The 27,547-nt window shown below is 44.6% G+C and overlaps 1 protein-coding gene across 3 annotated transcripts; it reads left to right on the top strand.

The window, feature by feature from the left end:
* On the top strand, nt 1-26,301 carry TBC1D2 (TBC1 domain family member 2). 3 transcript variants are annotated; one of them, XM_077920940.1, is made up of 14 exons: nt 6-1,107; nt 3,344-3,482; nt 5,771-5,909; nt 7,386-7,522; nt 10,194-10,366; nt 12,352-12,738; nt 13,506-13,616; nt 14,440-14,624; nt 15,157-15,633; nt 17,089-17,209; nt 18,400-18,585; nt 18,801-18,922; nt 20,991-23,337; nt 24,186-26,301. In XM_077920940.1, the coding sequence occupies exons 1-13, from the start codon at nt 595-597 to the stop codon at nt 21,190-21,192; spliced, it is 2,892 nt and encodes a 963-aa protein (XP_077777066.1). In that variant the 5' UTR covers nt 6-594; the 3' UTR covers nt 21,193-23,337; nt 24,186-26,301. The 3 variants fall into 3 exon arrangements, with proteins under 3 accessions (XP_077777067.1, XP_077777066.1, XP_028568334.2); XM_028712501.2 differs by having other exon boundaries at nt 67-1,107; nt 5,768-5,909; XM_077920941.1 differs by lacking the exons at nt 17,089-17,209; nt 18,400-18,585; nt 18,801-18,922; nt 20,991-23,337; nt 24,186-26,301 and adding an exon at nt 16,416-16,670 and having other exon boundaries at nt 1-1,107; nt 5,768-5,909.
* The last annotated feature ends 1,246 nt before the right edge of the window (nt 26,302-27,547 follow it).

Consider the following 27,547-nt stretch of genomic DNA (forward strand, 5'->3'; position numbering starts at 1 on the left):
CAGTTCAAATCCCCACGACAGGGTGAGCTCCCGTTACTCGGTCCCTGCTCCTGCCAACCTAGCAGTTCAAAAGCACCTCAAAGTTCAAGTAGATAAATAGGTACCACTCCAGTGGGAAGGTAAACGGCGTTTCTGTGCGCTGCTCTGGTTCGCCAGAAGCGGCTTAGTCATGCTGGCCACATGACCCGGAAGCTGTACGCCGGCTCCCTCGGCCAGTAAAGCGAGATGAGCGCCGCAACCCCAGAGTCGGCCACGACTGGACCTAATGGTGAGGGATCCCTTTACCTTCACTTATACTGGTAACCTACCCAAGAAACTCCGGGAACGGGAAATTCTGACCAGCAGATATTGAACAGAGATAGAAACCAGCCCACCTGCAAGCAGGCTGATTTGCTGGACCTACTTGTATTTTTTTCACGCACTCACTACTTGTGGTTTGTCTCCATTGCCATGTGAGTTGCGTGACGACCTCTGTACATGCGAGGAAGCTGTTTGGAGAAGCAGAAGTGCTGCCAGATTTGGGCTGTGGAAGGAAGTTTGCCAAGAGGCACGTCTTTCTATTAACCAGCAGATATCTTGAACTGTAGGACTTACATGCATGTAGCATATGCTTTCTTTCTCAGCAACATTTTCTTGGGCTGTTTTGTCTTTCGCTGTTTGCATTCCAGCAACACAAGATCTGCCCTGCGGTGGAGTATGGAGCCGGATTCTGAGAGCAGAGATTGCCTTGTGGCTGGAACTTCTAGTAAGCCCGAAGAGGAAAAAGCTGAGGATACTGAGAGCGGCATCAGTTGCGCCCTAGACGGAGGTGGGCCTCCTTCCAGGGAAAAGTGGGAGAATGTGGATCTGAAACCTGGCAGAGAAACCCCCAAGAAACAACTCTGTGGCTATTTAAACAAATATTCTGCAAAAGCCCCAATCAAGATCTGGAAGTCGCGTTGGTTCGTCTACGATGAAAACAAATGCAACTTACTTTACTACAGGACAGCACAGGACATGAACCCTCTGGGGAGCATAGAGCTATCCAGTGCTAGCTTTGATCTTAAGGTGGGAGTGGAAGAGGGCGTTTTTGAAATCAGGACCCCCAGCAAAGCATTTATCCTTCAGGTATGTGGAATACATGGCTGGTTTGGGCTAGTGGTGGGGAAATGTGCATGTTGCGGCTGGTGGCATGCAATGGGACTTGAGCTCATAGGGTGACCTAAATGGATCTTGGACAGGGATCTACCCTTTGTGCTCAACTGAAGGCATGGAAACAAAGGCAGACCAGCCATACTAGTGTTGGCAGATAAATTATTTGGATTCCTTGTCCTGGAGACTCGATGCGCTTGGGGGTTTCTACAGAGCTGAAGCTGTGAATTTCCTGAATTAGCCTAGGACTTGCCGATCAGAAGGTCAGCGGTTCGAATCCCTACGACGGGGTGAGCTCCCGTTGCTCGGTCCCTTCTCCTGCCAACCTAGCAATTCAAAAGCATGTCAAAGTGCAAGTAGATAAATAGGTACCACTCCGGCGGGAAGGTAAACGGCATTTCCGTGCGCTGCTCTGGTTCGCCAGAAGAGGCTTGGTCATGCTGGCCACATGACCTAGAAGCTCCCTCGGCCAGTAAAGCGAGATGAGCGCCGCAACCCCAGAGTCGGTCACGACTGGACCTAATGGTCAGGGGTCCCTTTACCTTTAGGACATGTTATAACCAGTGTTTTACTATTGTGTCCAAAGAACTGGGAACATTTATATACAGGAGAGGTAAACATGTTTTGCTCCATTTAACACACATGTTTTAACATCTCTATCACCATTGAGAAGCCAGCATTATCTTGGTGTAGTTTACACAGCTACATCCAATTGTAGCTGAATGTTCAGTTAACCAGAATCCCAATCTTCTCCTGTTGTGACATTTAATGGTTCTTGGCTGCAGACTCTTGGAGGACAAAAAATAATAAAATTAGCATGCAGAGCCAAGTTTAAATAATCCCTATTTTTTAATATTGGCAGAAGATAAAGGAGTTGGAACCTTCGGGTTGCATGAACTTCACAATTTTCTCTCCCCTTTACAAAATATCCTGATTCACGGTTTGAGAAGAAGAAAGCTCTTGTCTTCAGGAAATTGCCTTAAACATGATTTCCTAGTGAATTTTTTCTTAAAGCAGAAGACGCCCCTAATAATTCATGGCAGTATCCTGAACTCCTGAGACCATTAGCATCCTCTGCCTCAAAGATTATTAAAACAATGCAAGTATGTTACTTTTGTTGATTGTTGGTGGGGAAGACTTTCTTGTACGTTATTATCATTTTAGACAACACACTCAGTCTACATGGCATTTTACATTGGATGCATTTGTACATAACACTCGGCCGTGGTTTGTTCAACAAATCACGAGTTGTCCTGCAGATGATTAAACAAGCCACAGTTTGTTTCCCAGCCACTCTTGCCTCATGCCTCTGTAGCTGGGCAAATGTCTGTGGTGGGGTGTGCTGATAAGCCATGGCTGAGCAGGGCTGTTAAGTTTGTAGTTAAAACAAGCCATAGTTCACGAGCTGCCAACAAGCCATGGCTTCAAATTGTGGTTTGTTACCAGAAAACAAACCATGGTTAGTCTGCTAGTCTGGGTTTGGATGTTCAGAAAAAACACATGCCGAAACAAACCATGGATTACTGTTGTGTGCAGAGCAAGCCGTTGTTTCGTAAGTGAAAATCACACACACACAAAAGCAGATGCGGTAGACTGACCCACCTGCTGAAGGCTGAGGGAGCTAGATTTTTGTCAGTTCAAATGCCGGCCACGTCTTTTTGACGAGGGGTTCCTCAGTTTAGGCCCTAGTGGTTGATGATGGGAGATGGCACATCCACCGCACTGAATATTCATATTGAATTTTTAACTGTATTTTGATTGCTACTTTTATTTCTTTTCTTTTTTTATTGTATTACAATTTGGATTTAGTGAATGCAACAAAATAGAATATATAAGAAGCCAAAGAAGCAATCAAAACACAATTTAAAAATCGTTCGGCGTCTAGCACGGAACATTACAATGGTTACAACAGGCAAAAAAATCATTAAGTAGCCTGCCAAAACTCAGCAATTTTCATGTGGTCCATTGGGCAGGAAGCTTGGAAACCACTGCACTAGGCCTTGTGCTTGCACAGGGAAGCCAAACTTACACTGCGTCAAAACCTCCCCAATTATACTGGATTTTGGTAAGTCCATGTTCTGTTGTGATGAGGTTGGGTTTGTCGCTGAAGTCTATCTGTTGTAGAATTTAGCTGTATCTGTAGGCAACTCCCTGAGTTACACAGATCCTGTATTTAATAATTCCCACCCCCACCCCCCAAATTGAACTGTAGGCTGTCGACAAACAGACCATGATATACTGGTTGCAGCAGTTGCAGATAAAACGCTGGGAGTTCTGTAGTAACCAGACTAGAAGTCCGGCAGAAGATGACACAGATTTCCCCTGTGTGAAGGACGCCACACTTAACAATAGTAAGTAGCAGCAGAGCAAATGTGTTGCCCCCCACCCCCACCCCTACCCCAGGGGACAGGATTATTTCGCCAGTGCTGGTTTAGTTGGTGCTGCATAAATTCGGTCATTTAGCAGGGCTTGGTCCTACAAATATTAATGCAAACAGAATTCTGATAGGGCTGAGACTTGTGAGAGTGTGTGTGTGTGTGTGTGAGAGAGAGAGAGAGAGAGAGAGAGTGCGCGCACGTGTGAGAGAATCTGCTTCCTCACTGCGCACAAATTGCACAACATCAGCCTAAGTGCTAAAGTAGGGTTTGCTAACTTCTTTTTAGTTTGAGGACAGCATTCACCCTAGGAAAACTCCCCAGTGGTGGCTGTAGCCCTAAGTGGTACATGCATAGCGCACACAAGACACAGCTTCCTCTCCTCAGCTGATTCATGCAGATCAGCTGAGGAGCTGCTCATCTTCTGATAAATAGGATGACCAGGGAGGGGCAGATTAGTATCCCTGTCAGGGTACTGGACTGGCAAAGAGGTTTATATCTCTTCGCCCATGCTATCCCCATCTCTATCCCCACTGTCACTGCCAAAAATTGGTGGGGTCTGGGAACAAGGGCACAGAAAAAAATGCTTGGGTGACTGGATCAGGCCCCTGGGCTAGGGTGTATTAGTCGCCACGGGTGACTAAACACAGCAGGCCAACTCTCCAGCGGAGGAAAAAAAATAAAATATGCAAGCAGATGGTCCATTAGGGGGAAAAGTTCGGACATTTGAACAATACCTTTTACTGGAAGCCACAATGTAGGGAGCAAGCTTTAGAGTTCAGCAGAACTCTTCATCAAGCTGGATGTTAGGCAAAACAGCACAAAAAAAGGAAGGAGAATATTCTGGCATGCCGAGAAACCGAAGTCTGTAATTTTGATGGACGGCTTTCTGGAATGGAGACAATGCTATGCAGACGTCAGCCCAAACCTTTATGTATCTACTCTGAAGTAAGCGCCACAGAGTTTAATGCAACTGACATCTAGTTAAACGTGTCTGTGTTCACATTGCTGCTGTTCTTACTCTGCATCCAGCACACTCTCTCTGCTAATTTTTGAAGCTGCAGTCGCAGGTCGCAAACTACGATCCATATCGATCCTGTAGTTTCTTAACAAATACTGCTGTTTTGTGTGTGTGTGTGTGTGTGTGTGTGTGTGTGTGTGTGTGTGTGTGTGTTAAACCGGCTTCAGTCCGATTAGAAAACTTGATGTGGAGTAAGTACTAATGTGAGCAACACCCTAACAGCCATTGCACAAGTGCAAATGACGATTTAGTGAACAGGAAAACCGGGGTGGGTGGGTTTGCAGGGATGGGGAAACCAAACAGGTCACCTGCATCAGGTGAAGACGTCCCTGCCCCATCTGTCATGCAAACGACTCCATGCAAATGTAGCTTGAAATTCTGCAGGGCACCGGCTAGGAAATGACCTCACTGCATTTTAAGCCGCAAATGTGGATAACATGCCCTCAGATTATAGCTGTGCCTTCTGCAAAACAAAAAAACAAACAGAAAACACCTCTGGACGCCATAAGAGGCATTGGCTCCTCTTGGTTTATAAACACGCCAGCAGTTATTTGGAAATATCAAAAGTAGAGGCCTCCAGGGTCTGCCTGCTCATTTCCAGTTCTGGACTTGCCTGGGCATGTGGGAATTTTTGAAGTTGACCACTCCATCCAGGCTAGCCTAGTTCTCCATAGCGGTTGCAGAAATGCTTCTTAAAAGTCAGCCAAAATGGGTATCTCATTTGCCCCAAATGGGTGGCAGTATTTGTGTAAGGGACGCGGGTGGCGCTGTGGGTTAAACCACAGAGCCTAGGACTTGCCGATCAGAAGGTCGGTGGTTCGAATCCCCGCGACAGGGTGATCTCCCATTGCTCGGTCCCTGCTCCTGCCAACCTAGCAGTTCGAAAGCACGTCAAAGTGCAAGTAGATAAATAGGTACTGCTCTGGCGGGAAGGTAAACGGCATTTCCATGCGCTGCTCTGGTTCGCCAGAAGCGGCTTAGTCATGCTGGCCACATGACCCGGAAGCTGTACGCCGGCTCCTTCGGCCAGTAAAGCAAGATGAGCGCCGCAACCCCAGAGTCGGCCACGACTGGACCTAATGGTCAGGGGTCCCTTTACCTTTACCTTATTTGTGTAACAGACAGCAGAGAATGCACTGGTAGCAGTTCTCTCTCCCTGCTGTGCTTGATGCACCTATAACTTTAGCTTGGGTGTGTCTGAATCCCATTGATTCTTCTGGTTTGTTTTTTCCCTCTATAGCAGAGGCAGAACATGAGTTTTTGCCCCCTGTGAAAACCCCCACAGATGTCATCGGCCCGAAGGCAGCCTCTCTCCCAGCGCCTCTGCAGCCTTCTCACGCTCTTCAGAACATCTCCCTCAAGCATCCTTGGATTGAAATACAGTAACTGTTTTTATCTCTCTTTTTTAATTTCTGGAAACTAGCTGTGTTAAGTCTGTTGCACCACTAACAGCAGAGTCCTTTTGACATCTGGAGGACTAACAAATGCTCCTTTGTGTCCTGAGTTTTGAAAGGCGAGAGCCAACCAGATGGCATGAAAGAGGAACCCTGCTGTAGGCATGGGTGTCGCTATAGAGGGGGAAGGTGTTGTTATGGAAGGTGACATTATACTTTTTTTAAAAAAGCAAAATTATTAATATGCTTAAATGTGTATTTTAGCTTTATTAAATGAAAAAGGAAAGGCTTGAAAGTGCACAACTTGCATTGATCAGCTCTTGTAAGCATTTATGGCTCAATCACTATTTCAGTAAACTCACAGATGTTGCATAAGAACTTAAGGAAAGCTGTTCTGCATCAGATCAAGGACCCCTCTAGCTAAACCATATTCCTGCATGGCAGGGGGTTGCACTAGGTCAGGGTTTCCTAAATTTGGGTCTCCAGCTCTTTTTGGACTACAACTCCCATCATCCCTAGCTGGTGGTCAGGAATGATGGGAATTGTAGTCCCAAAAACCAGCAGGAGACCTCAGTTTGGGAAACTCTGGACTAAATGATCCTCAGGGTCCCTTCCAACACTACAAATCTCGGATTCTGTGTCCATGAAGGACTTGAAGAAAACATTGTGCTCCCCACCCAACAGCTGTTTCTCCCTAGCAACCAGGGAGAAACAAGGTTACTCAGAGGCAAAAATGTGGGGAAGTAAACATTGTGCAGGAGCAAAGAATTCCCCCATGAACCTTCCTCTTTGTTCATATTACATTCAAATAGAATATTTAGGCGCAACTGTAATGTTTGAGTTTTGTACGATTTTGTGCAGATTTCTCTGTTGCACATATGCTTGTACCTCACTTGATCTCTTTACATATGATCAATATACACTTGATGACGTACTGCTGAATGTGTGAACCAGCTCCAGGAAGTGACATTGTACAGTGGTACCTCGGGTTACATACGCTTCAGGTTACAGACTCTGCTAACCCAGAAATAGTGCTTCAGGTTATGCACTTTGCTTCAGGATGAGAACAGAAATTGTGCTCCGGCGGCGCAGCAGCAGCAAGAGGCCCCATTAGCTAAAGTGGTGCTTCAGGTTAAGAACAGTTTCAGGTTAAGTACGGACCTCCGGAACGAATTAAGTACTTAACCTGAGGTACCACTGTATTTGAAGAATGATGATACAGTCATCAGATGACGAGCATGTATGAACCCGGCCCTAAGTGAGTCGAAGTCCTGTGAGTTTGCAACAGCTGGGAGCAATGGCTACTAAATGAAAAAACCGTCCGAAGTCACTAGGAAACGACTGGATGTTGTTGCAGGAAGATGTTGCATTGTGGCACGAGTGTACAGAAACAGCCTGCGGCATTTAAGCGTTATTAATTCACAGGTTCTGTCTAACCATTCCGATGCGCTTCTGTGCTTCTAGGAACAGAGTACATAATCTTTATGGTAGCTGGCAGAGCCGGAGGGACAATGGTGGCATGTCTTGTTTTGAGGGGATCCAAGACGACCTTGAAAACGCAGCCGATGAAGAGCAGGCAGAAACTGAAGCAGAAGATGCAGGTACTTATTTCTGCATGATGGTGAGGACATTTGAAAATAGCATTGCTTACTTGTTATTCTCAGGGCCGGATTTAGATTTGATGAGGCCCTAAGCCACTGAAGAGGGACGCGGGTGGCGCTGTGGGTTAAACCACAGAGCCTAGGACTTGCCGATCAGAAGGTCGGCAGTTCGAATCCCCGCGACAGGGTGAGCTCCCATTGAGGAGATTCCAAGAATCTGCTGATGTTCTCTGCTGATTCACCAGAGAGGAGGGGGGTGGTTTCTGCTCACTACTTATTCCTCTCCAGCCTCACATCAAGAGAGAGACTGAGTGTTAGAGAGAGTGTTATCTCTGTATAGATAAGGTTGCTGCTAAGAGCAGCTGCTGACACTCAGTGCAGTTCAACTTCTCCATTTAGCTCTGTATATAGTTTGTATGATAGTTGTAGATAGAATAAAAGTGGTTATTCTACAGAGCTGTTCTCCAAGTGGTTTGTGCTCTGCTGTGCTCTGCTTTGCAACGACTGTCTTCAGGAGTGAATCTGGTGCCCACAGCTCTGAGTTGTGAGTCCACAGCACTTAGACCTGTTCCTGTGCAGAAGGTGGTCTCTGGAAGTGCTACCCAGCTCGCCTGCCCAGTTGGGCTGAAGTGGATGAGTCCAGTCGGTGGCACTGGCTCAAGGGCGATGCTGACACCCATTGCTAGGTCCCTGCTCCTGCCAACCTAGCAGTTCGAAAGCACCTCAAGGCGCAAGCAGATAAATAGGTACCGCTCTGGCGGGAAGGTAAACGGTGTTTCCGTGCACTGCTCTGGTTCGCCAGAAGCGGCTTAGTCATGCTGGCCACATGACCCAGAAGCTTTACACCAGCTCCCTCGGCCAATAAAGCGAGATGAGCGTCGCAACCCCAGAGTCGGCCACAACTGGACCTAATGGTCAGGGGTCCCTTTACCTTTTAAGCCACTGAAGGTAATGGGGCCCTTTATATGTCCAGCTGTCCTTTGTCAACAACAAATTGTCGCTTTTTTGTGTTGAATATGTTGAATGGTAATTTATGGACCTAATAGGTACCTAAAGCCATTTGCCCATGCGGAATGTAGGCACCCTGTATATAGAAATGAGCAAACCAGTGATATTTTAGGGAGCAGGCTAGCAGGCGGGACCCATGACTTACATCATAGGAGCCTACACAACACAAAACACTGTTGCTGTTTTATTTTATTTGTTTTTTATCTTATATTTTGGAAATGTACACCCAGTTTTTTTCCCCTTTAAATTTTTTTTTGGGGGGCCAAGAAAGTGGGGCCATAAGCTATAGCTTGTTTAGCTTATACATTAATCCGACACTGGTTATTCTGCACAGCTGTGAGGGAGAAACTGGGAAAAGTGAGCACAAAAGCCTTCATTGAAGCCTCTGGGATTTATTCTGAGTAAATATCAGGGTTTAATTAAGCATTTCTAGGTAACATGGGCATAGACCCATGGTAGCACAAACTTGCAAAAACGTTTGCACATGCTAAGATGCACCTATAGATGCAAATGTCCAACTTTCAGATGGGGGGGCGGGGGACCTCTGACTCGAATTTCTATAATACCTTGCTGTGTGAATTCTGGGCCCAGTATGCAGTACAGTGGTACCTTGGTACTCAAATGCCTTAGTTCCCAAACGCCGAAAACCTGGAAGTAAGTGTTCCGGTTTTCAAACATTTTTCAGAAGCCAAACAGCCCATGCAGCTGTCGGCTATTGTTTCTGGGGCACCTGCACCAATCAGAAGCTGCGAATTGGTTTTCGAACATTTCGGAAGTCTAACGGACTTCCAGAACGGATTAAGTTTGGCGCTTTTGTTTTGCTATTTTGCATTTTTGTTTTTGAGGCTTTTTTGGTTAATTTGTTTTTGTGACTGTGTGGAATCCAGTTCAGCTACTGATTGGTTGTGTGACTGCGGAAATGGATAAAAGCCACCTATCCAAACAATGACTATCATCAGTCTGGGTAAAAAAAAATAAAAAAAAAAATTTTCTCATCTACAATACTGTCTTATTTATTTTATAGTAAATATTATTATATTATATTATATTATATTATATTATATTATATTATATTATATTATATTATATTATATTATATTATATTATTATATTACTAAGTATTATAGTAACAGCAACTGATTATTGCTTTCAAGTTATGGATCAGTGGCCTTGTTCAATAGTAAAATTCATGTTAAATTGCTGTTTTAGGGGTTGTTTTTAAAAGTCTGGAACGGATTAATCCATTTTGCATTACTTTCTATGGGAAAGCGCGTCTTGGTTTTGGAACGCTTTGGTTTTGGAACAGACTTCCAGAACAGATTAAATTTGAGAACCAAGGTACCACTGTACTGGATTTTCTAGACCTAGAATGCATGGATCGGGCCCTTCTTCCTACCTCCAGTCTGCTGGCGAAAAGTGCTGCTTATGTACTCATTAGAAGTAAAACAAGCCTTGTCTAATATCGAACATTGCTTTCTCTTTCACTCAAATTTTGTCCATCTAAACCGTTTCTCACTCACTCACCCACCTCATCTTGCTATTGCAAATACACACAAGTTGCCAGTCAATACCACCCACATAGGAATAACAGTAACCACAGATCAAAACAATCTGTGCCACCACTGGAAAGCAGAAACGTGTCCTATGTTATTTTCTTCCTCAGGCGCAACAGAGATGCAGAAGGATCCAAAGTCAAGGCTAAAACCACCTTTGGTTAGAAAAGACAAAAAGGAAAGCAGGAGTTTGCGTTGTTTTGCTGAAGGGGCAAGAGATGGGAGAACAGCTTCTCTTCAGCACCAAATTTTGGTCCTTGAAGAGGATGTCAAAGCTCAGAAGGTAATCCTGCCCTGACATGTGTGTTTGGTATGCCTTTTGATCTTCTAGCATCTAAATACTGTGTCCCAAGTCCAGATTCTGAATTGCCTTTTTTTCTGGGCTCTGGTAGAAGGGTCATTCTAGAGCTATAGTGTGTTTCCTCTTTACTAGGTTGTGGTAGAGCGATGGTTGTGGAACCATGGTTGGAAAATGGTTGGAATACTTGTGTGGTTGTGCCCAGGTACTGGAGAACTGTTCAGAGTTACAGCTAAGAGGGATAACTGCCAGTATAGCTTGAAGAACATGAGCCAACAGTGTGACGCGGCAGCTAAAAAAGCCAATTCAATTCTGGGCTGCATCAATAGGAGTATAGCATCTAGATCAAGGGAAGTAATAGTGCCACTGTATTCTGCTCTGGTCAGACCTCACCTGGAGTACTGTGTCCAGTTCTGGGCACCACAGTTCAAGAAGGACACTGACAAACTGGAACGTGTCCAGAGGAGGGCAACCAAAATGGTCAAAGGCCTGGAAACGATGCCTTATGAGGAACGGCTAAGGGAGCTGGGCATGTTTAGCCTGGAGAAGAGGAGGTTAAGGGGTGATATGATAGCCATGTTCAAATATATAAAAGGATGTCATATAGAGGAGGGAGAAAGGTTGTTTTCTGCTGCTCCAGAGAAGCAGACACGGAGCAATGGATCCAAACTACAAGAAAGAAGATTCCACCTAAACATTGGGAAGAACTTCCTGACAGTAAGAGCGGTTCGACAGTGGAATTTGCTGCCAAGGAGTGTGGTGGAGTCTCCTTCTTTGGAGGTCTTTAATCAGAGGCTTGACAACCATATGTCAGGAGTGCTCTGATGGTGTTTCCTGCTTGGCAGGGGGTTGGACTCGATGGCCCTTGTGGTCTATTCCAACTCTATGATTCTATGATTCTAAGAACCGATTTCTCTCTAGTAACTCACAGAGGCACCATCCTACACAAGCCTAACAGTGGGTCACAGACTGAGTGATTGCATCAGCCTGTGATACAGACTCCCCGCTGAAAACTGCATTTCCTGTGCAACTGCTGAAGGACAACGTTGTTCCTGATATTTTGGAGGAAAACTGAAGTTAGAACATCTAAGCTGTTATGAAATACAAGCTGATTCTCTAACGGTGCTCTTAGGTTTTTTTCATGGTGAGGCTGTCAAATGGTTTCTAAAATAAGTTGAATTCTCGGAGGAACAAAAATCTGATTGTTTTATGGAAGACTGGTGGCGGCCATATTTGGTATCTAAATCTTGCCAATTTAAATATGATTATACAGCTGAAGTTTTAAAAAACACACACTAAGAAAACACTTTTCTTATACATTTCATTTAAACTGGTAAATTATTCAACGTCTTATGATTATGATTTTTATCATTTTGTTGCAGAATCAATGTAATTTTAACTAGCCTGTAGTTAACGCCTCATTTGTGCTTCTAGAATATCGGCACAGCGTCAACTCTCTGAATCTTGGGGATTTCCTCCAGAACTGTATCTGAAGAATCATTGTGGCTTACTGTCCTCACTAATTATAGTTGGAATGGAAAATTAGTTTATCCTCATATGATAGAAATGCGTCATTCTTTGTTCCTTTCCAGATACAGAAATGTATGTTTGATCACTTTGGAATCCTGCGCTTCCTCCAAGTTGTTCAGAGTATGACTTATAAAGCTGCCTTTAGAAAATTAATGATCCCTGTTATGTACCAAAGTTCTCACCCTGGGCCAGCAGGGGGATACTGTAGATAGTTATGCAAATGAAGGCTTGAAAGTGTCGTTCAGTGATTGGCTAGTTTCAGAAAATGGTTACTGTTGCATTCTAGTGGAGCTCTATATAAGCAGGCTGGCTGAGCTCCTCAGCTCAGTTCTGTTCCAGCTTACAAATAAAGAGCTGCTTTGGAAGAATCGCTGTGTCGTCTGATATGTTCGCCCACAACTTAACAGTTCTCCCCCCCCCCCCCATGTTTACTTTTACAGGAACTGGTTAAGCTTCTCCATAAGGCCCTGGAGGCAGCCCAGCAAGAGAAACGAGAGTCCTGCAGGTACCTGGTCACAGCAAAGGAGGAGGATAGGCTGGAGCTGGTGAGGCACAAAGTGAGGCAGATTGCCGAGCTGAATAAACAGGTTGAAGCGCTGGAGATGGAGAAGAAGGAGCTGGAGCAGGGCCTGGCTTTGAAGGACGAGCACATCGGGGAGCTGAAGGCCCACGTGCAGCTCCTGATGGACAAAAACCAGGCCAAGCAACAAGTCATCCTGAAGCTGACGGAGCAACTCGCCAGAGACATGCCTGACTCTGTTGGAGAGGCAGACGCCATTCCCATGGAGACCTTGTACAAGCAGCAGGAAGAGATCGAACATCTGAAGGTACTCTGAGCCAAATGGTGCAGTGGCAGGGCCGGCCCTACCATTGGGCAGAGCCTTGGGGAGCAAATGTTATTTGGGGCACACACCATACAATAAATGCCTCTTTAGTCCTCTATCCCTTGTCTGTTGCTACACAAGCTGTCCTGGGGCCCCTTATCTGTCCTGATGATTCAGGTACTATCCCGTCCCTGGCGTTGAAGGAAAAATTAACTGCTAGTCTCGTCAGCTTCCGTACCTGGGAGGGGGCACCATCTCTGGTGGCAAAATGCTTTGGCCTGGGTACAGGAGGAGGTGACGATTATGACCTCACTCCTTCCACAGTTGCACTTTGGTGATATGTTATCCCATCGTTCTATACCTCTGTTTTATTTTTGTGGCAAGTCTGTGTGCACCACGATACCATAGCAGCTCCTTTAAGAAACAGCCCGGAATATGATATTGAGCAGAGGATTCAGTCTCCTTTAAAAAAAAATAAAAATCACGGCGCTCCTTCATCCCAAAGGAGCCCTCAACATCTGGAGTGCACCAGGTTGGAGATGTAATGTTTTCTATCTGTCTGCAAAATAGGACTTTCTGTTGCTTTTTGTCACCAATGCCCTTGGCCTGTTTGAGGAGCCATCGAAAGAGTCCAACAACAACACAGCTTGCCCCCATCTTTCCGTCAGACACCATTTGCCCATTCATAAACCCAACAAATTTCTTGGGTGTACAAATTACAGTTGTGCCAACAGGTTATTTCTACGTGTCGTATCTTGTCTTTTTGCCAGGATGACTTAGAAGCGTACAAGATTCAGAACCAATTTCTGAACTGCGAAATCCACCAGGTTACGAAAATCTGGAGCACGGTAGCTCAGAAAGAGAAGACCCTACTGATGAAGGTAAAAAGCAAAGTCTTTTTAAAAGTCCAGTGTTTGTGCTTTAGGCCCCATCTACTGTATAACAGTATTATACGACTTTAAAACATCTGTAGCTTTCCCCCCAAAGAACTGTAGTTTGTTGAAAGTGCTGATGATTTTTAAAGGTAAAGGTAAAGGTACCCCTGCCCGTACGGGCCAGTCTTGCCAGACTCTAGGGTTGTGCGCCCATCTCACTCAAGAGGCCGGGGGCCAGCGCTGTCCGCAGACACTTCCGGGTCACGTGGCCAGTGTGACATCGCTGCTCTGGCGAGCCAGAGCCGCACACGGAAACGCCGTTTACCTTCCCGCTTATAAGCGGTCCCTATTTATCTACTTGCACCCGGGGGTGCTTTCGAACTGCTAGGTTGGCAGGCGCTGGGACCGAGCAACGGGAGCGCACCCCGCCGCAGGGATTCGAACTGCCGACCTTTCGATCGGCAAGCCCTAGACGCTGAGGCTTTTACCCACAGCGCCACCTGCGCCCCTGCTGATGATTTTTAGGAGACCCCTATTCCTCTCCCTTCGCATAGCTATGATTCCCAGAGTTCCCTGGGAAGAGGGAACCACTCTGAGAATTCCCAGAATTTGGGGGTGAGAGGGGAGTCAAGGTGCTTTAAATGTGTGTTGAATGTGAGGTGTGGATCTTTGTGTTGGTTCTCTGTTGTGTTTGCCTGTGATGCTCTCCAGCTTTCTAGGAGCCAACCTCAGCTGTCTGACCTTAGGTTGCTTGTGGCTACTTCTGAGCGTAACACAACAACAGGAAGCCACGGCCATATTCTGACTGCAACACTTTTTTAAATTCCAGTGTGCTCGTCTGCAAGCCCACAACTGCCAGATTGAGAGTAAGTACCTGATGATTCTGCGGAAGCTGCAAGGCCTACCGGACTTTGCCAGTGAACATGTGGAAATGCTGAAGGGCCTTATCCAGGAAGCACTTCAGTGGGGTGTGAAGGAGGAAGCCATGATCCCTGTACATCTGAGCCCAATCAAGTAATGGCTGTGTGTGTGTGTGTTTAAAATAGATGCAGCGCTCTTTTATTTTCACCAGGCTCTCGCTGTTTCTGGAATATGATGCTGGTCTAGATGGGTCTGATTCATCAGACAATCCTTATATTCTTACTGTCCGTGAGCTGTCATTGGCAGATTATCAGATAAAGCTTTATTTGATAATCCTATTTTTAATCCACAAAGGCACATTTTCACTTGTGGGGCTGCGAGGTGAGGGTAGACTCGCTTACATTATGAGGTTACCTTTGATTTTGGTGTGTTACTGTAGCAGAGAAAGGCAAAAGAAAATATGAGCTGGTTTTTCCTTCAGTCAGTGGTAGCATTTTATATTATTCTTAAACTGTACATTATCTTACTTTTTTATTGTCAAAAAGGCACCTACATTAAGATCTTTTGCAAGATACATTTTTAAAAATAATAATTGTTAGCAGAAAGTTTACAAAATTTTCTTTAATTCATTTGACAGTTCTAGAACTTGATGTTTTCCCCATATTCTTCTCTTTTCACCATTCAGCCAGTATGATGACTATGGGTTTATGACAATTCCTGAGTACGAAGCTGCGGACTGGAAGCTTCTGGCAAAAATCCAGGCTCTGGAGATCAAATCCAGTAATCTCCTGAACCAGGATGCCATGGAGGAAACTCTCTCTGACCGGTGGAATAATCTTGGGGAACTAACTCCCTCCTCAGAGCTAAAGAGCTTGCTGCGCTGTGGCGTCCCAATAGAGCACCGCCAACGAGTGTGGAGATGGATTGTGAGCAGGCGGGTGCAGCACGTTCGCTCTCCAGGCCATTACCAAAACTTGCTCCAGAAGTGTGAAGCCGCTGAGCACCCAGCTTCCCGACAGATTGAACTGGATCTGCCTCGCACACTCACCAACAACAGGCACTTCAATTCACCCGCTTCCAAGCTTCTTCCCAAACTCCGAAGGATTTTGCTTGCATTCTCTCTGCAAAATCCCACCATTGGCTATTGCCAGGGACTGAACAGGTAAAGGGTGCTAACTCATTGCTGACCTTTTTAAACTCTATGTTTGCAACAAATATTAGGGTCAGTAAAAATAATAATTTACAGTGGTATAATAATAATTTACAGTGGTACCTTGTTACTTGAATGGTGTGGCTCCCGAACAAATCAGCTCCTAAATGCCGCAAACGCAGAAGTGAGTGTTCTGGTTTGCAAACGTTTTTTGGAAGCCAAACGTCCAACGTGGCTTCCAATTGAGTGCAGGAAGCTCCTGCAGCCAACTGGAAGCCACGCCTTGGTTTTTGAACCATTTCGGGAGTCGAATGGACTCCCAGAACAGATTAAGTTCAAGAACCAAGATACCACTGTAGTGTTGTTGTTGTTGTTGTTGTTGTTATTTAATTGAATTTGTATACCGCCCTATACCCGGAGGTCTCAGGGTAGTCCACAGAACAAGATCAACGTAAAAACCAAAATATATAGTATCAAAATAAAAACAACCCACTAACACCCCCATCTGACCAGATTGCCCCAGCCACTATGGGTAGCTCCCAACACAATATTAAAAACACACTAAAACACCAAACATTAAAAAGTTCCCTATCCAATCTAAGTATAATGTGAAAAATTAGTCATGAAATGTATTTGACAATGACTCCAGCTGGAACTGCTGTGTTGTGAAAAAGCTATAGGCGTACATGAAACCATTCAAACAGCCAAATGTTTTCTTGTGCCTGTTTGCACTTGTGCTGCTGAAAAGATGAGCTGCTCTTACTCAAAAGTTGCCAACCTTTTTTTGGGCCCAGGGGCCATGGTCATATTGGGAATGTTGAGAGAGTATCATGGTCGCCAGTGGGAAAATGGCTGCCTTGGAGCGTGTGGCATGACGCAAAATGGCTGCCGCATCTGAAAGAGAGACTGAGACAGAAATGATGTGGGCACTGCTGCCACCACGCTGCCCCGCCAACTACCCACAGTCAATGGGGGAAAGGCACCCACCTCAGCTTACTCTGCCCTCACTTGTCGAGAGAAGCTATTTGTATCCCTCCTCTGTTCAGAACAGGTGTGTTTCCAATCTTGGCTACCACTGAAATATGTGCATGCAGCATGTTTAAGAGAGTTGTGTTCAGTGCGGGAAAAGCCAGTGCAAACAGAAACTGACCAGGAAGATCAGATAGTCTCTTGTGTGCTGTAGCTTTTTGAAGGAATATTTACTGAGACCTTTTGCAAGACACCATAGAAAGAACCGCCAGGGCACCATAGTAAGAAGTGGCAGCTACTATGGCACCTGTTTTTTAGTTCCATTAACAAGTGGGCTACCTATTTACCACATGTAGTGTTAAGTTTCAGAAGAAACTTCCTGCTTCTTCGCCATTTTCCTCTTGTGGGAATTTTCCAGCTTGAAGGACCGTAGCTGTAAGAACTGCCTGCCATTATTGCCTGCTTTCCTTAACAGTGATGTCTCTTTATTCGTTCCAGATTGGCAGCCATTGCACTACTGGTTCTAGAGGAAGAGGAAATGGCTTTCTGGTGCCTAGTTCATATCACTGAAAACCTAATGCCTCCAGATTATTATAGCAACACACTAATAGGCTCACAAGTAAGTCTGGGACTCCCCACCAAGCCGTACAATAGGCTAGTCATGGGTGAAAGAAAAACGGGTTGTTTTAAAAGGATTGCATATCCTTAAGATGGAAGTGGTGCTTCTAGAGGAAAAATTCCAACGCACTTCACATAGGTGTTGGCACAGGCCTGGCTTACATCGTTCTGCGATTCATGTTAAACTAGGCAGTTGATTACTTAACAAAATAATGGAACTTCACGCCTAATCTAGTGGTTTGCATGATGTCAAGAATCAAACTGTCCTTAAAACTAATTAATTTCTTCTTCACTGTGGCCTAATTTGGACATAATGCAAAGTTTGGCATAAAGTTACACACAAACCATTCAATTGTAGCTCATACCAATGCGATCATCAGTACCATGGGATCCTAGGATTACCTGTTTTTTAAAGGGTTTTTTTTAGGGGGGAGTGCAAAAAACCCCTTTTGGTATCACAGAAGGAACCTATGGGAGAGTCAGTAACACCCACACACTTAAGAAAAAAATGACCAAAGGGAGCGGGGTTTGGAGGGCCACACACACACACAAAAATCATTTTGTAATCACAATACAGTGGTGCCTCGCAAGACGAAATTAATTCGTTCCGCGAGTTTTGTCGTCTTGCAATTTTTTCGTCTTGCGAAGCACGGTGTCAGAAAAGTTTTGGAAAAGCTTCAAAAATCACCAAAGTCTTCAAAAACCTCAAAAAAGGCTACCACACTGCGTGCTATGAGTTGCTCCTCAAAGTCAAGTCGCAACTGTATTAACGGTTTTAAGAAGAAGGAAACAAACTTGCAAGACGTTTCCGTCTTGCGAAGCAAGCCGATAGGGAAAATTGTCTTGCGAAGCAACTCAAAAAACCAAAAACCCTTTCGTCTTGCGAGTTTTCCGTTTTGCGAGGCATTCGTCTTGCGAGGTACCACTGTATCAGAGTGGGGAAGCTTTGGAAGCAGATTTTGTGCTCGTTCTGTTGGTTCTGCATCCACTGCAGAAAGTATAATCATAGCTTGTGTGTGTATCCCTATAACTGTACTGTGCCACAAGTCGAAAGTTTTGATTTTGTTAGATCGCTCAGGTGTTTACGAGTACAATTAACTCCTGCAGATTTTGGAGGACTCTGAGAAAGTGCTGATAAAGCATCCTTTCAAATACGGTTATTGGTTCTTATTGATGTTTTGCTGAATCCAGGTGGATCAAAGAGTCTTTAAAGATTTCTTGTCAGAGAAGCTTCCCAGGCTGGCAGCTCATCTGGAGCAGCACCGAATCGACTTGGGCCTGGTGACCTTCAATTGGTTCTTGGTCGTATTTGTAGACAGTCTTGTTAGCGATATCCTCTTCAGGGTATGGGATGCCTTTCTCTATGAAGGTACTAAGGTAAGAGTATCCCTGCCTCCTATCCCTTCTACATTCTCACTTCATATATCAGTCTCTGCAGAGATGTTTTAGCAACCAGGCATTTAGGACAAGCTTCCGATGTGTCTATTGAACCTGTTTCTTCCTGCCTCAGTGATGTTACCTTTATCATCTGTGTGGCTCTGACTCCATCCCTCCTATGACATCCCCGTCAGCCATGTTTTTCTTTGTCCCAGGTGATATTCCGTTACGCTCTGGCAATATTTAAATACAACGAAGAAGCGATACTGAGGATCCAGGACAGCCTGGAAATTTACCAGTACATGCGTTTTTTCACCAAAACCATCTGTGATGGCAGGTAAGGATGACATCAGGAAGTGGTTGTCAGGTGACAGTTTGTCATTCAGAGAACTGGAAAAATTCAAAAACTGGGATTGAGGCAGGCACAGATCAGGAATAAGCAATAGCAAGAGACTGATTTATAAAACCCCTGCTTACAAATGGAACACACTTGAACAGGGCGGAAAGGGTGAAATGGCTGCTGAGTGATACTGATGACTTTGTAACTTATAAAGTAGCACTATATGCGTTGGCAGCTAAGAAGATCAGGAGAAAAGAACTAGATAAAATAGCGGTGAATTGCAAAGGTGATTCGGATATTTAAGCTGGCACATTCTATCTGAGAACCCCCTGCTATTATATCGTATGCAACAAATAATTTCTAGGAGATGTGACCGTGGTTCATTGTATTCACAGTCCCTGACGTTTTTATGGTTTTTATGGTTATTGTTGTCTTTCTTTTTGTTTCCTTTGCGAATGATGCCATGGCCTTTGGCTAGTGCAATAAAGTTGTTGTTGATGATGATGAATAGCATTGACGCCATGTTTATCTGAGGCAAATCAGAGGCTAGGAACCAAACCAAGTACAGCTAGGTTAGGGCTAAAGTGAAACCTTTTTCTCTCACACACAGAGACATGCTGGAGCCATTTCCCTCATACTGATGTGCAACACTGCATATGAGGTGCTGATCATATGGGGAAATGTTCACACTCCAGTTGTGTGGGGGCAGCACCACAGGGAAGTGGCTTCCACATGATGCGGTGTGTGAAAATAATGCCTGAGGCAACACTGAAACAATACTCCTTTAAAAGCATACCCCCTTATATATACCCTTGGGCTCTGAGGTGAATCCTGCCTCCTCTTGAACGTGTGTGCCTATGTATTTGATAGTTTCATTGATCACCGGCAAATATAACCTGCACATCTAAAACATAGGTCCATGTTATTGTATATAATAATCCTTTATTCCAGGAAATCCTGGGGTTCTTCAGAAAGCTTATCAGGAGTGTTTAATGAGCAGATCAGTAATGGTTGACCAGTTTTCCTGAAGGACAGATGTCCTGCTACAACTCATTTGCCCTCTGTAAAGCTTCGCCTCTGGGTTGTATTGGGTGTGTTCTAGATTGCATTCTCATTTCACAGAAGGTGGCAGATTGGGCCGGCCCTACCATTAGGCATAATAAGGCTGATACCTCAAGCTGAGGTTTCTGGGGGGTCAGGGCAGCTGTGAAGTACTCGGAAACGGAGCTGTGTGAACCCCATGGCCGGATTTAGGTTTGATGAGGCCCTAAGCTACTGAAGGTAATGGGGCCCTTTATATGTGATAGTTTAGGGAGAGGGCTAGCAGGCGGGGCCCATTACTTACATCATAGGAGCCTACACAACACAAAACACTGTTGCTGTATGTAGGTTTTATTTTATTTGTTTGTTATCTTATATTTTGGAAATGTACATCCAGTTTTTTTCCTTTATTTTTTTTTGGGGGGGCCCCCAAGAGAGTGGGGCCCTAAGCTATAGCTTGCTTAGCTTATGAGCCTTAGGAGCAGTGGAGGATGCTATCCCATTGCCAGTGTTTAAGAATCCACCTCAAATCCAGTACATAAAAGGAGCAACATTTTGTCCATGACTTCAGACAGCAAAATTACTTGGGGCAGCCCTGTAATTTAGTTCAGTAGACTTGGCCTTGTGCTCACCCTAAAACATTCCCCAGAATCTTCTGTGTTGAAGAGAGGTTCCTTCCTTAGCAGAAAAAGAATTGTGGAAAATACCAGTAGTAAATTTTGAAATCCTGTTTTAGAACAGTGGTGCAGAGAACCAGTAAATTGGTCTGGCACAGAGCTGCATCTAAGGTTGTTCCTAATCTTATGTGGCCTGAAATATGAGGGCCCGGTGCAGAGAAGACCCAGAGCTTTGATCCCTGGCTGACACTTTCTGTCTCTGGAAGACAAACCTCTTTCAGAAATCCTGCCCCATTTTTGTGTGGGAAGCCAAAAGAGCATGTAGAATTCCCACAAGCCTCCCTTCAATGTCTACTTAGTCCAGGCTACCTTTAAAAATTCTGGCTCATATGCTTGCCCTCTTCCAGGAAGCTGATGAACATTGCCTTCAGTGACATGAACCCGTTTCCCATGAAAGTTTTACAAAATCGGCGCCGAGTGTACAGGTTAAAACTGGAGTCTGAGATGAGAGAACTGGAGCAGATAAAAGTCGAGTACATGAAGGAACAGGCAGAACATGCTGCCAGCAACTCGAATGGAGCCGTGAGTGAGGATGAAGAAGATATGTAACTCCAGTTTCCTCCTCACAGCTGGCCTTCAAACATAAATTTTCACTACTTTGGAAACAAAAAAGTGTCAACACTAGGCTACCCATGAGCAAAGATGCACTGGATTGTCTTCAAGTGAACTGGAAAAAAATCATGTACTTTGGAAGCCTTGTTTCTCACTAAGGCTTTTTCTTGACGTAGTGTGTGGTGTACAATATTTCCAAGAAGTCACCGCACCAGAAAATCTCTGCAGTCTGCTTCCCTTTTTGGATAACATCAGGTATTGTAGATCTCAATTTAGAGGTCTGTCCCCATTCCTCAACCCACAATCCATCACTCTGGGCCTGTGTGGTTTCTGTACTCACAGATATGAATTAAATACCTGAGACAACAAGCTAGTGAAGTACCAGCACTTAACTATCTTCTGGTCTCTTCATGAGGACCAGTCATGTGTCTGTGCATACATACACACACTCACTCAGATAAATGTCCCTGACTGGATGTGCTAATCAATGGATTTGGAGTTGATTTCCATATACATTTCACACACTAAACTCTATGTGAAATTCTTTTCCTTCTGCTTTTCTGGTTTTGTAAGGAATTGGCGATGTGGTACATACATGCACGTACACAGAAACTACCAAAAATCACTTGCTGGACAGGATTCCTGATCAGCCCGCTTAGAGGGGATATTCTCATGTTTGCTTAGCACCCTGTCCATGAGTTTTCGGATATTTCACATCTTCTCTCCACCCCCACCCCCCCAATTGCATGTACTTAGTGTGGCTCTACATTAGGTGCTCACCAGTAGAAGTCAGTTTACAATAAATCTATGTAGGAGTGCCATACCAGCCAAAAAATGCCAAGAAGTGGAATTCCTTGTGTTGAAGCAACAGTGAAACTTGAGTGTGTACAGACTATTTCTTTACAGGCTAGTAAAAGGTAGATTACAGGGACGCGTGTGGCACTGTGCGTTAAACCACAGAGCCTAGGACTTGCCGATCAGAAGGTCGGTGGTTCATATCCCTGTGACGGGGTGAGCTCCCATTGCTCGGTCCCTGCTCCTGCCAACCTAGCAGTTTGAAAGCACGTCAAAGTGCAAGTAGATAAAATGATAAATAGCTACCGCTCTGGCGGGAAGGTAAACGGCATTTCCGTGCACTGCTCTAGTTTGCCAGAAGCGGCTTAGTCATGCTGGCCACATGACCCGGAAGCTGTACGCCGGCTCCCTCGACCAATAAAGCGAGATGAGCGCCGCAACCCCAGAGTTGGTCACGACTGGAGCTAATGGTCAGGGGTCCCTTTACCTTTACCTTTTAAAAGGTAGATTAAGCATTCCAGGGAAGGGCATTCTCTTGACATATTGCAAAAAAATATCTTGCTGGTCTCAGGATTCTAACTGTTTTGATAGATGGGGCAGGTCCATCTGCTATTCATTCCCCTCCTCCCTGTGCTATTGGGACTGTTTGTGCTAGGGTGCTCATGTGTGTCCAGCTTTACAGCGGTTTTTGAAGGGTAGTCAGAGGGCAGTCCCCTGCTTGAAAGTGTCATCATTATAAGGGCTGCCCAGTCCAAGGCCGTGTACAAAGCATACATTTAAAAGAGCCCCCCCCCCAAAAAAAAGAATCCTGGAAATTGTAGTTTACCTCTCACAGAGCTAAAATTTATAGGGCCCTTGACAAACTACAGTTCCTAGGATTCTTTGGAGAGAATGTGTTTTAAATGTTTGAACACCGTCCTCTTTCTTTTAGAATGGCAATGGTGCCCACCTGAGAAGTTCCGGAACTGACTTCCGGTGACTTTTGGCTGGGGGGGGGAAGCCCTGGTTATGTCCCTCATTTACTTTTTCCTTTCAAATTCATTTTGCACGTATTTACTCTTCCCCTGCGCCATTTTGAATGCGCTGACTTTATGTATTTATTGTTTATGTGTTTCCTTTTGACTCCAAATGGGATTCCATGCCAGTTCCCGGTGTTTCATGGGACCCTGAAAGATCCAGGGTTCACGAATAGCTTTTATCTAGTGCATTTCCCACTCAATCCTGCCAGTCTTTGCTGGGAAGCTGGTCATATGCAGTTCCAAATTGGCAGGTTGCGAGTTGAAACCAAGTTTCAAGGACCACATCTCAACACATGAGCCTACTTGGACCCTGAGATCATCATCTGAGGCCCTTCTTCTTCTTCTTTTTTAATGATATTTATTGAGAATTTAAAATTACAGAGGGGGAAAAAAGAAAAACAAAAAACAAAAACAAAAAAGGAATTAAACAATACAAGTCAATAAAAAGAAAAAGGAGGACAAAACACACAATACATCAAAACCAAAAACTAAAGCAAACAAAAAATTAAAAACAAATCCAATATTCCCAAATCTTTATCTTTCGTTAACTGGTTTCATCGACCTCCTAGCACCTCCCTTTTTTGTATTCTAGTTATTAATTATCTCTGCAAATCCTTTCCATCTTTCACTATTTTCTGTCATTAAATTGTCTTAATTTATTTTAACCTTATCTTACCATAAAAAACCCTAAAACTTAAAACTTATTTGTACATAACTCCTTATAGCATTTCTACTAAAGCCAAATAGCTTCATTCCAACATTTTTTCTAACACTCATTAATTTTACACTAATTCTCTAAATGAATTTTTAAACTTTCTTCCAATCTTCATCCACCGTCTCTTCTTCCTGGTCTCGGGTTCCATCAGTCCTTTCTATCCATTCCATATAGTCCATCAACCTGGTGACCTTCTGTCCGAGGCTCTTAACTCTCTTCCATGTCCCTTCTGCAGATCTTCTTCATATTTATACCTGCACTTTACTTTGTCTTCTGCTGATCTTGTTCTTAATTTCCTTCCTTTATCACTGAGGAGTAGGTCTCGGGGAGACTCCAACCTGACCATGTCTTTGTCCCTTCTTGACAGGTCAGCCCATTCTCCATAGTCAGCACTAAGATCCAAAAGGTAATTGAAGGCATGTTTCAAAGCCACTCCAAAGTTAAAGGCCCCATCATCTGAGGCCCTTCTTCATGTGTCTTCTCTGCAAGAGGTCTGGAGGGTAGCAACACGAGAACAGGCCTTTTCTGCAGTGGCCCCTGCCTGTGGAATGCTCTCCCCAGGGTGGTTTGCCTGGCACCTTCATTATACCCCTTTAGGGTCCAGGCTAAAACATTCTTCTTCAACCAGGCTTTGGGTTGACTGACATCTAATGCCCATTTAAATGTGTTGTGGGAGGGGTGATTATTGGTTTGTTTTTGTTCCTGTTTCTAATTTGTGTTTTGTGTTTTTTATATTGTAATTTTATGTTGTGAACTGCCCTGAGATCTACGGATAAAGGGCAGTAAACACATAATAGTAATAATAATAATAATAATAATAATAATAATAATAATAATAGAAAAGCTGAATTAGAGCAAGGTTGCTTTTGACTGAGGCCATTTTAGGCCAGTTCTAGAGCTCCTAGCCTCCTAGCCTTTATTTTTTATTTTTTATAAAATATTTATTAAAGTTTAGACATTACAAAAAAAAAAGAGAAGTAAAACAAAAGAAAAATATAAGCAATAAACAATTACAAAGCCTCAAAAACAAAAATAAATACAGTAGTACAAAGCATCAACAATACAGAAAAGGGGGGGAAAGGGGGGGAAAGCCTTTAAAAAAAAACCCAAAAGAGAACAAACCAACATACAAAAGAACCCCATATTTTCATATCCTTATCTTTCATTTGCTTATTTCTTCGACTTCCTCACACCTCCTTTTTTGTATTCTAGTTCAATTAATTATTCCAGGAAGTCCTTTCCCTCTTTCACAAAATTAGTTCCATAATTTAACGCAATTTTAGACTTAAATTTACATCTTTACCCAATGTCAATCTATTCATACTTAATTCTTTATAATATTTCTACTAAAGTCATATAACTTCTTTCCAGCATCCTTCTACTCAAGGAATTCTTTATACAGTGGTGCCCTGCAAGACGAATGCCTCGCAAGACGAAAAACTCGCTAGACGAAAGGGTTTTCTGTTTTTTGAGTCGTTCCGCAAGATGAATTTCCCTATGGGCTTGCTTCGCAAGACGAAACGTCTTGCGAGTTCTTGCGAGTTTGTTTCCTTTTTCTTAAAGCCACTAAGCCGTTAATAGCCGCTAAGCCGCTAATAGCCGCTAAGCCGCTAATAGCCGTGCTTTGCAAGAAGAAAACACCGCAAGACGAAGAGACTCGCGGAACAGATTAATTTCGTCTTGCGAGGCACCACTGTACAAGGGGTTGGGAAAACTGTTCCTGCTAGAGGGCCACATTGACTTGCGAGGCAACCTTTCAGGGGCCGCATGCCCATGATAAAAATGGGTGGAGCAACTAGTGTTAATTTAAACTTTGCACAGAAGAGATTGCTTCAGCACACACTTGCTCATCCTCCCTTATTCAGGTAAGCAAGAAGCATTATCGGAGTTCAGGGACACATTTTAGCCAGGTGAAAACACTAGAGGGTCCACAACAGGGGTGCTGAGGCCTGGGGTGATTCCTGAGGGTCAGACAGAGAGACCCAGAGGGCTGATTTCAGCCTCTGAATCCCAGGTCCGCCAACCCTGATTTACACCAAAGCAGACCATAACCCAACACTGCATGCTCAGGCCGGCAGCAGGTGTGCAAGGTCTTCAACAGAAGCCTTTCCCTGCTTTTAACATCTTTTTAACTGTCAACTGAGGACTGGACTTCACCAGAAAGCTACAGTCTCATGTTTCTCTCATCCTCTCAGGTTAACCTTTATATCGACTGGATTTCCAGTGTGTTTTGACAACATTATCTAACGTGTTTTTAAAAAAAGTAGGCGCAGGAAAGCTTTTGCTACCTGTACGAAAACATCCAGGGTTGTTGCCAAAGGTGCTGGCTAAAGAATAGCTTTACATCTGTCTTAAAGCGAGTAATCTTTGCCTCAGTACTGTAACATTCCTGGCAGCATTTTTCCTTTGCACTGAATTGGCTGCTAACTTGTACTGCTCCTCGAACAACAGCTTCCGTGGACTCTACCTTTTATGTTACTGATGAAGAATATATATTGGTCGTTCTTATCTGCACTGTCACGTACATGCTGCTTCATGTAAGCTCCACAGGGGAGAAATAAAGGGAGATCATCTGCATTCTCTGTTTCTTTTTCTGCTTTCCACTCTGCCATCAGTGATATTAGGATATTGTCTGCAAAAAGAGCTGGGTGTGTGTGTGTGTGATTGTGCACCACTTGGTGACTGGTAGCTGAATGTGCGAGCTATCGAAAAGTATTTTTATCTGAGACATTCAGGCAAACCGATCTGTATAAAGAGACCAGATTTCAGACAGTTGCCCATCTTTCTTGTGTTTATGGAAGCAGAGATGTACCTAGGCTCCCTTACGCTCTTGGCAAGTTGCTGTGTTGGTGCCTCCAGAGCTGGGAGACACCATGGATTAGAAACTCTAAAAGTTAGCTTTTGTCGGCTTTCGTGCTCCGCCAATGACTTCCTTCGTGGTCATTGGGGTCTGCCTTGCTTCTCCTCCATTGGTCCATCTGTCTGCCTGTCTTGACCACTGGGTGTGGAACACACTTCCAACTGCAGACAAGCCTCAGCTGTCTGACCACGTGACCTTCGGGTGTGGAGCACACTTCCACCCACAGGCAAGCCACAGCTGTCTGAACATCATGCCCTCTGTCTAACCTTTGCTCTCTTAGTGGTCTGCCATGCCCTGTCTGTGACCTTTGTCTCCTTCGTCATGCATTGTGCAAGGGGAAAGTGACGCGGTGGAAACAGGTGCCAAAATAACTTTGTACCACCCCCCACGATCTCGGGATTGGAAGATGTGTAAAGGTCGCAGTCCAAAATGTATCTGACTGGTTTTGCATATTGTGCTAATAAAAAGAGCCTCGGCAGAGCTAGCTGGCAGCTTGCTTATGCACAGCTCACCTGCATTACGAACTCCCGCCTCATGCCTTCACTTCACTTCCTTTTTCCTCCTGCAACTCTTACCTGCTCCCTCTTTCTTCCCTCTCCAGGAGCCTGCATACATCACCCAGCCTCCTAGAGCACCCTTGGGAGCATGCAGGCTCCTAGCCACTCCAAGCCCAAGTTGAGAAGTACAATTTTTCTGCCCCCCTGAGCCTGCACCCTTGGTGGGGACCAACCTCTAGGGGCACCCCTGTATGGAAGGTCAACTCCTCATGTGCTGCCAGTTGAGTCCTCTGCCCACTGTACAACTGGGGAAGGAGGTGGGGAGAGATTTTGCCTTCCAGTGTTGAAATTTTAAGACATTTAGTCGCCCTTCAGCTCTCAGTAAATCTCAAGGAGGTACTCAAAACCGCATTTATGCAGCTGACCTTTCACCAAAATAGTGACTCAAGCACAGGGCTCTGTCTTC

The sequence above is a fragment of the Podarcis muralis genome, chromosome 17 (genome assembly GCF_964188315.1).
Source record: "Podarcis muralis chromosome 17, rPodMur119.hap1.1, whole genome shotgun sequence".
Classification (NCBI taxonomy): Eukaryota; Metazoa; Chordata; class Lepidosauria; order Squamata; family Lacertidae; genus Podarcis; species Podarcis muralis.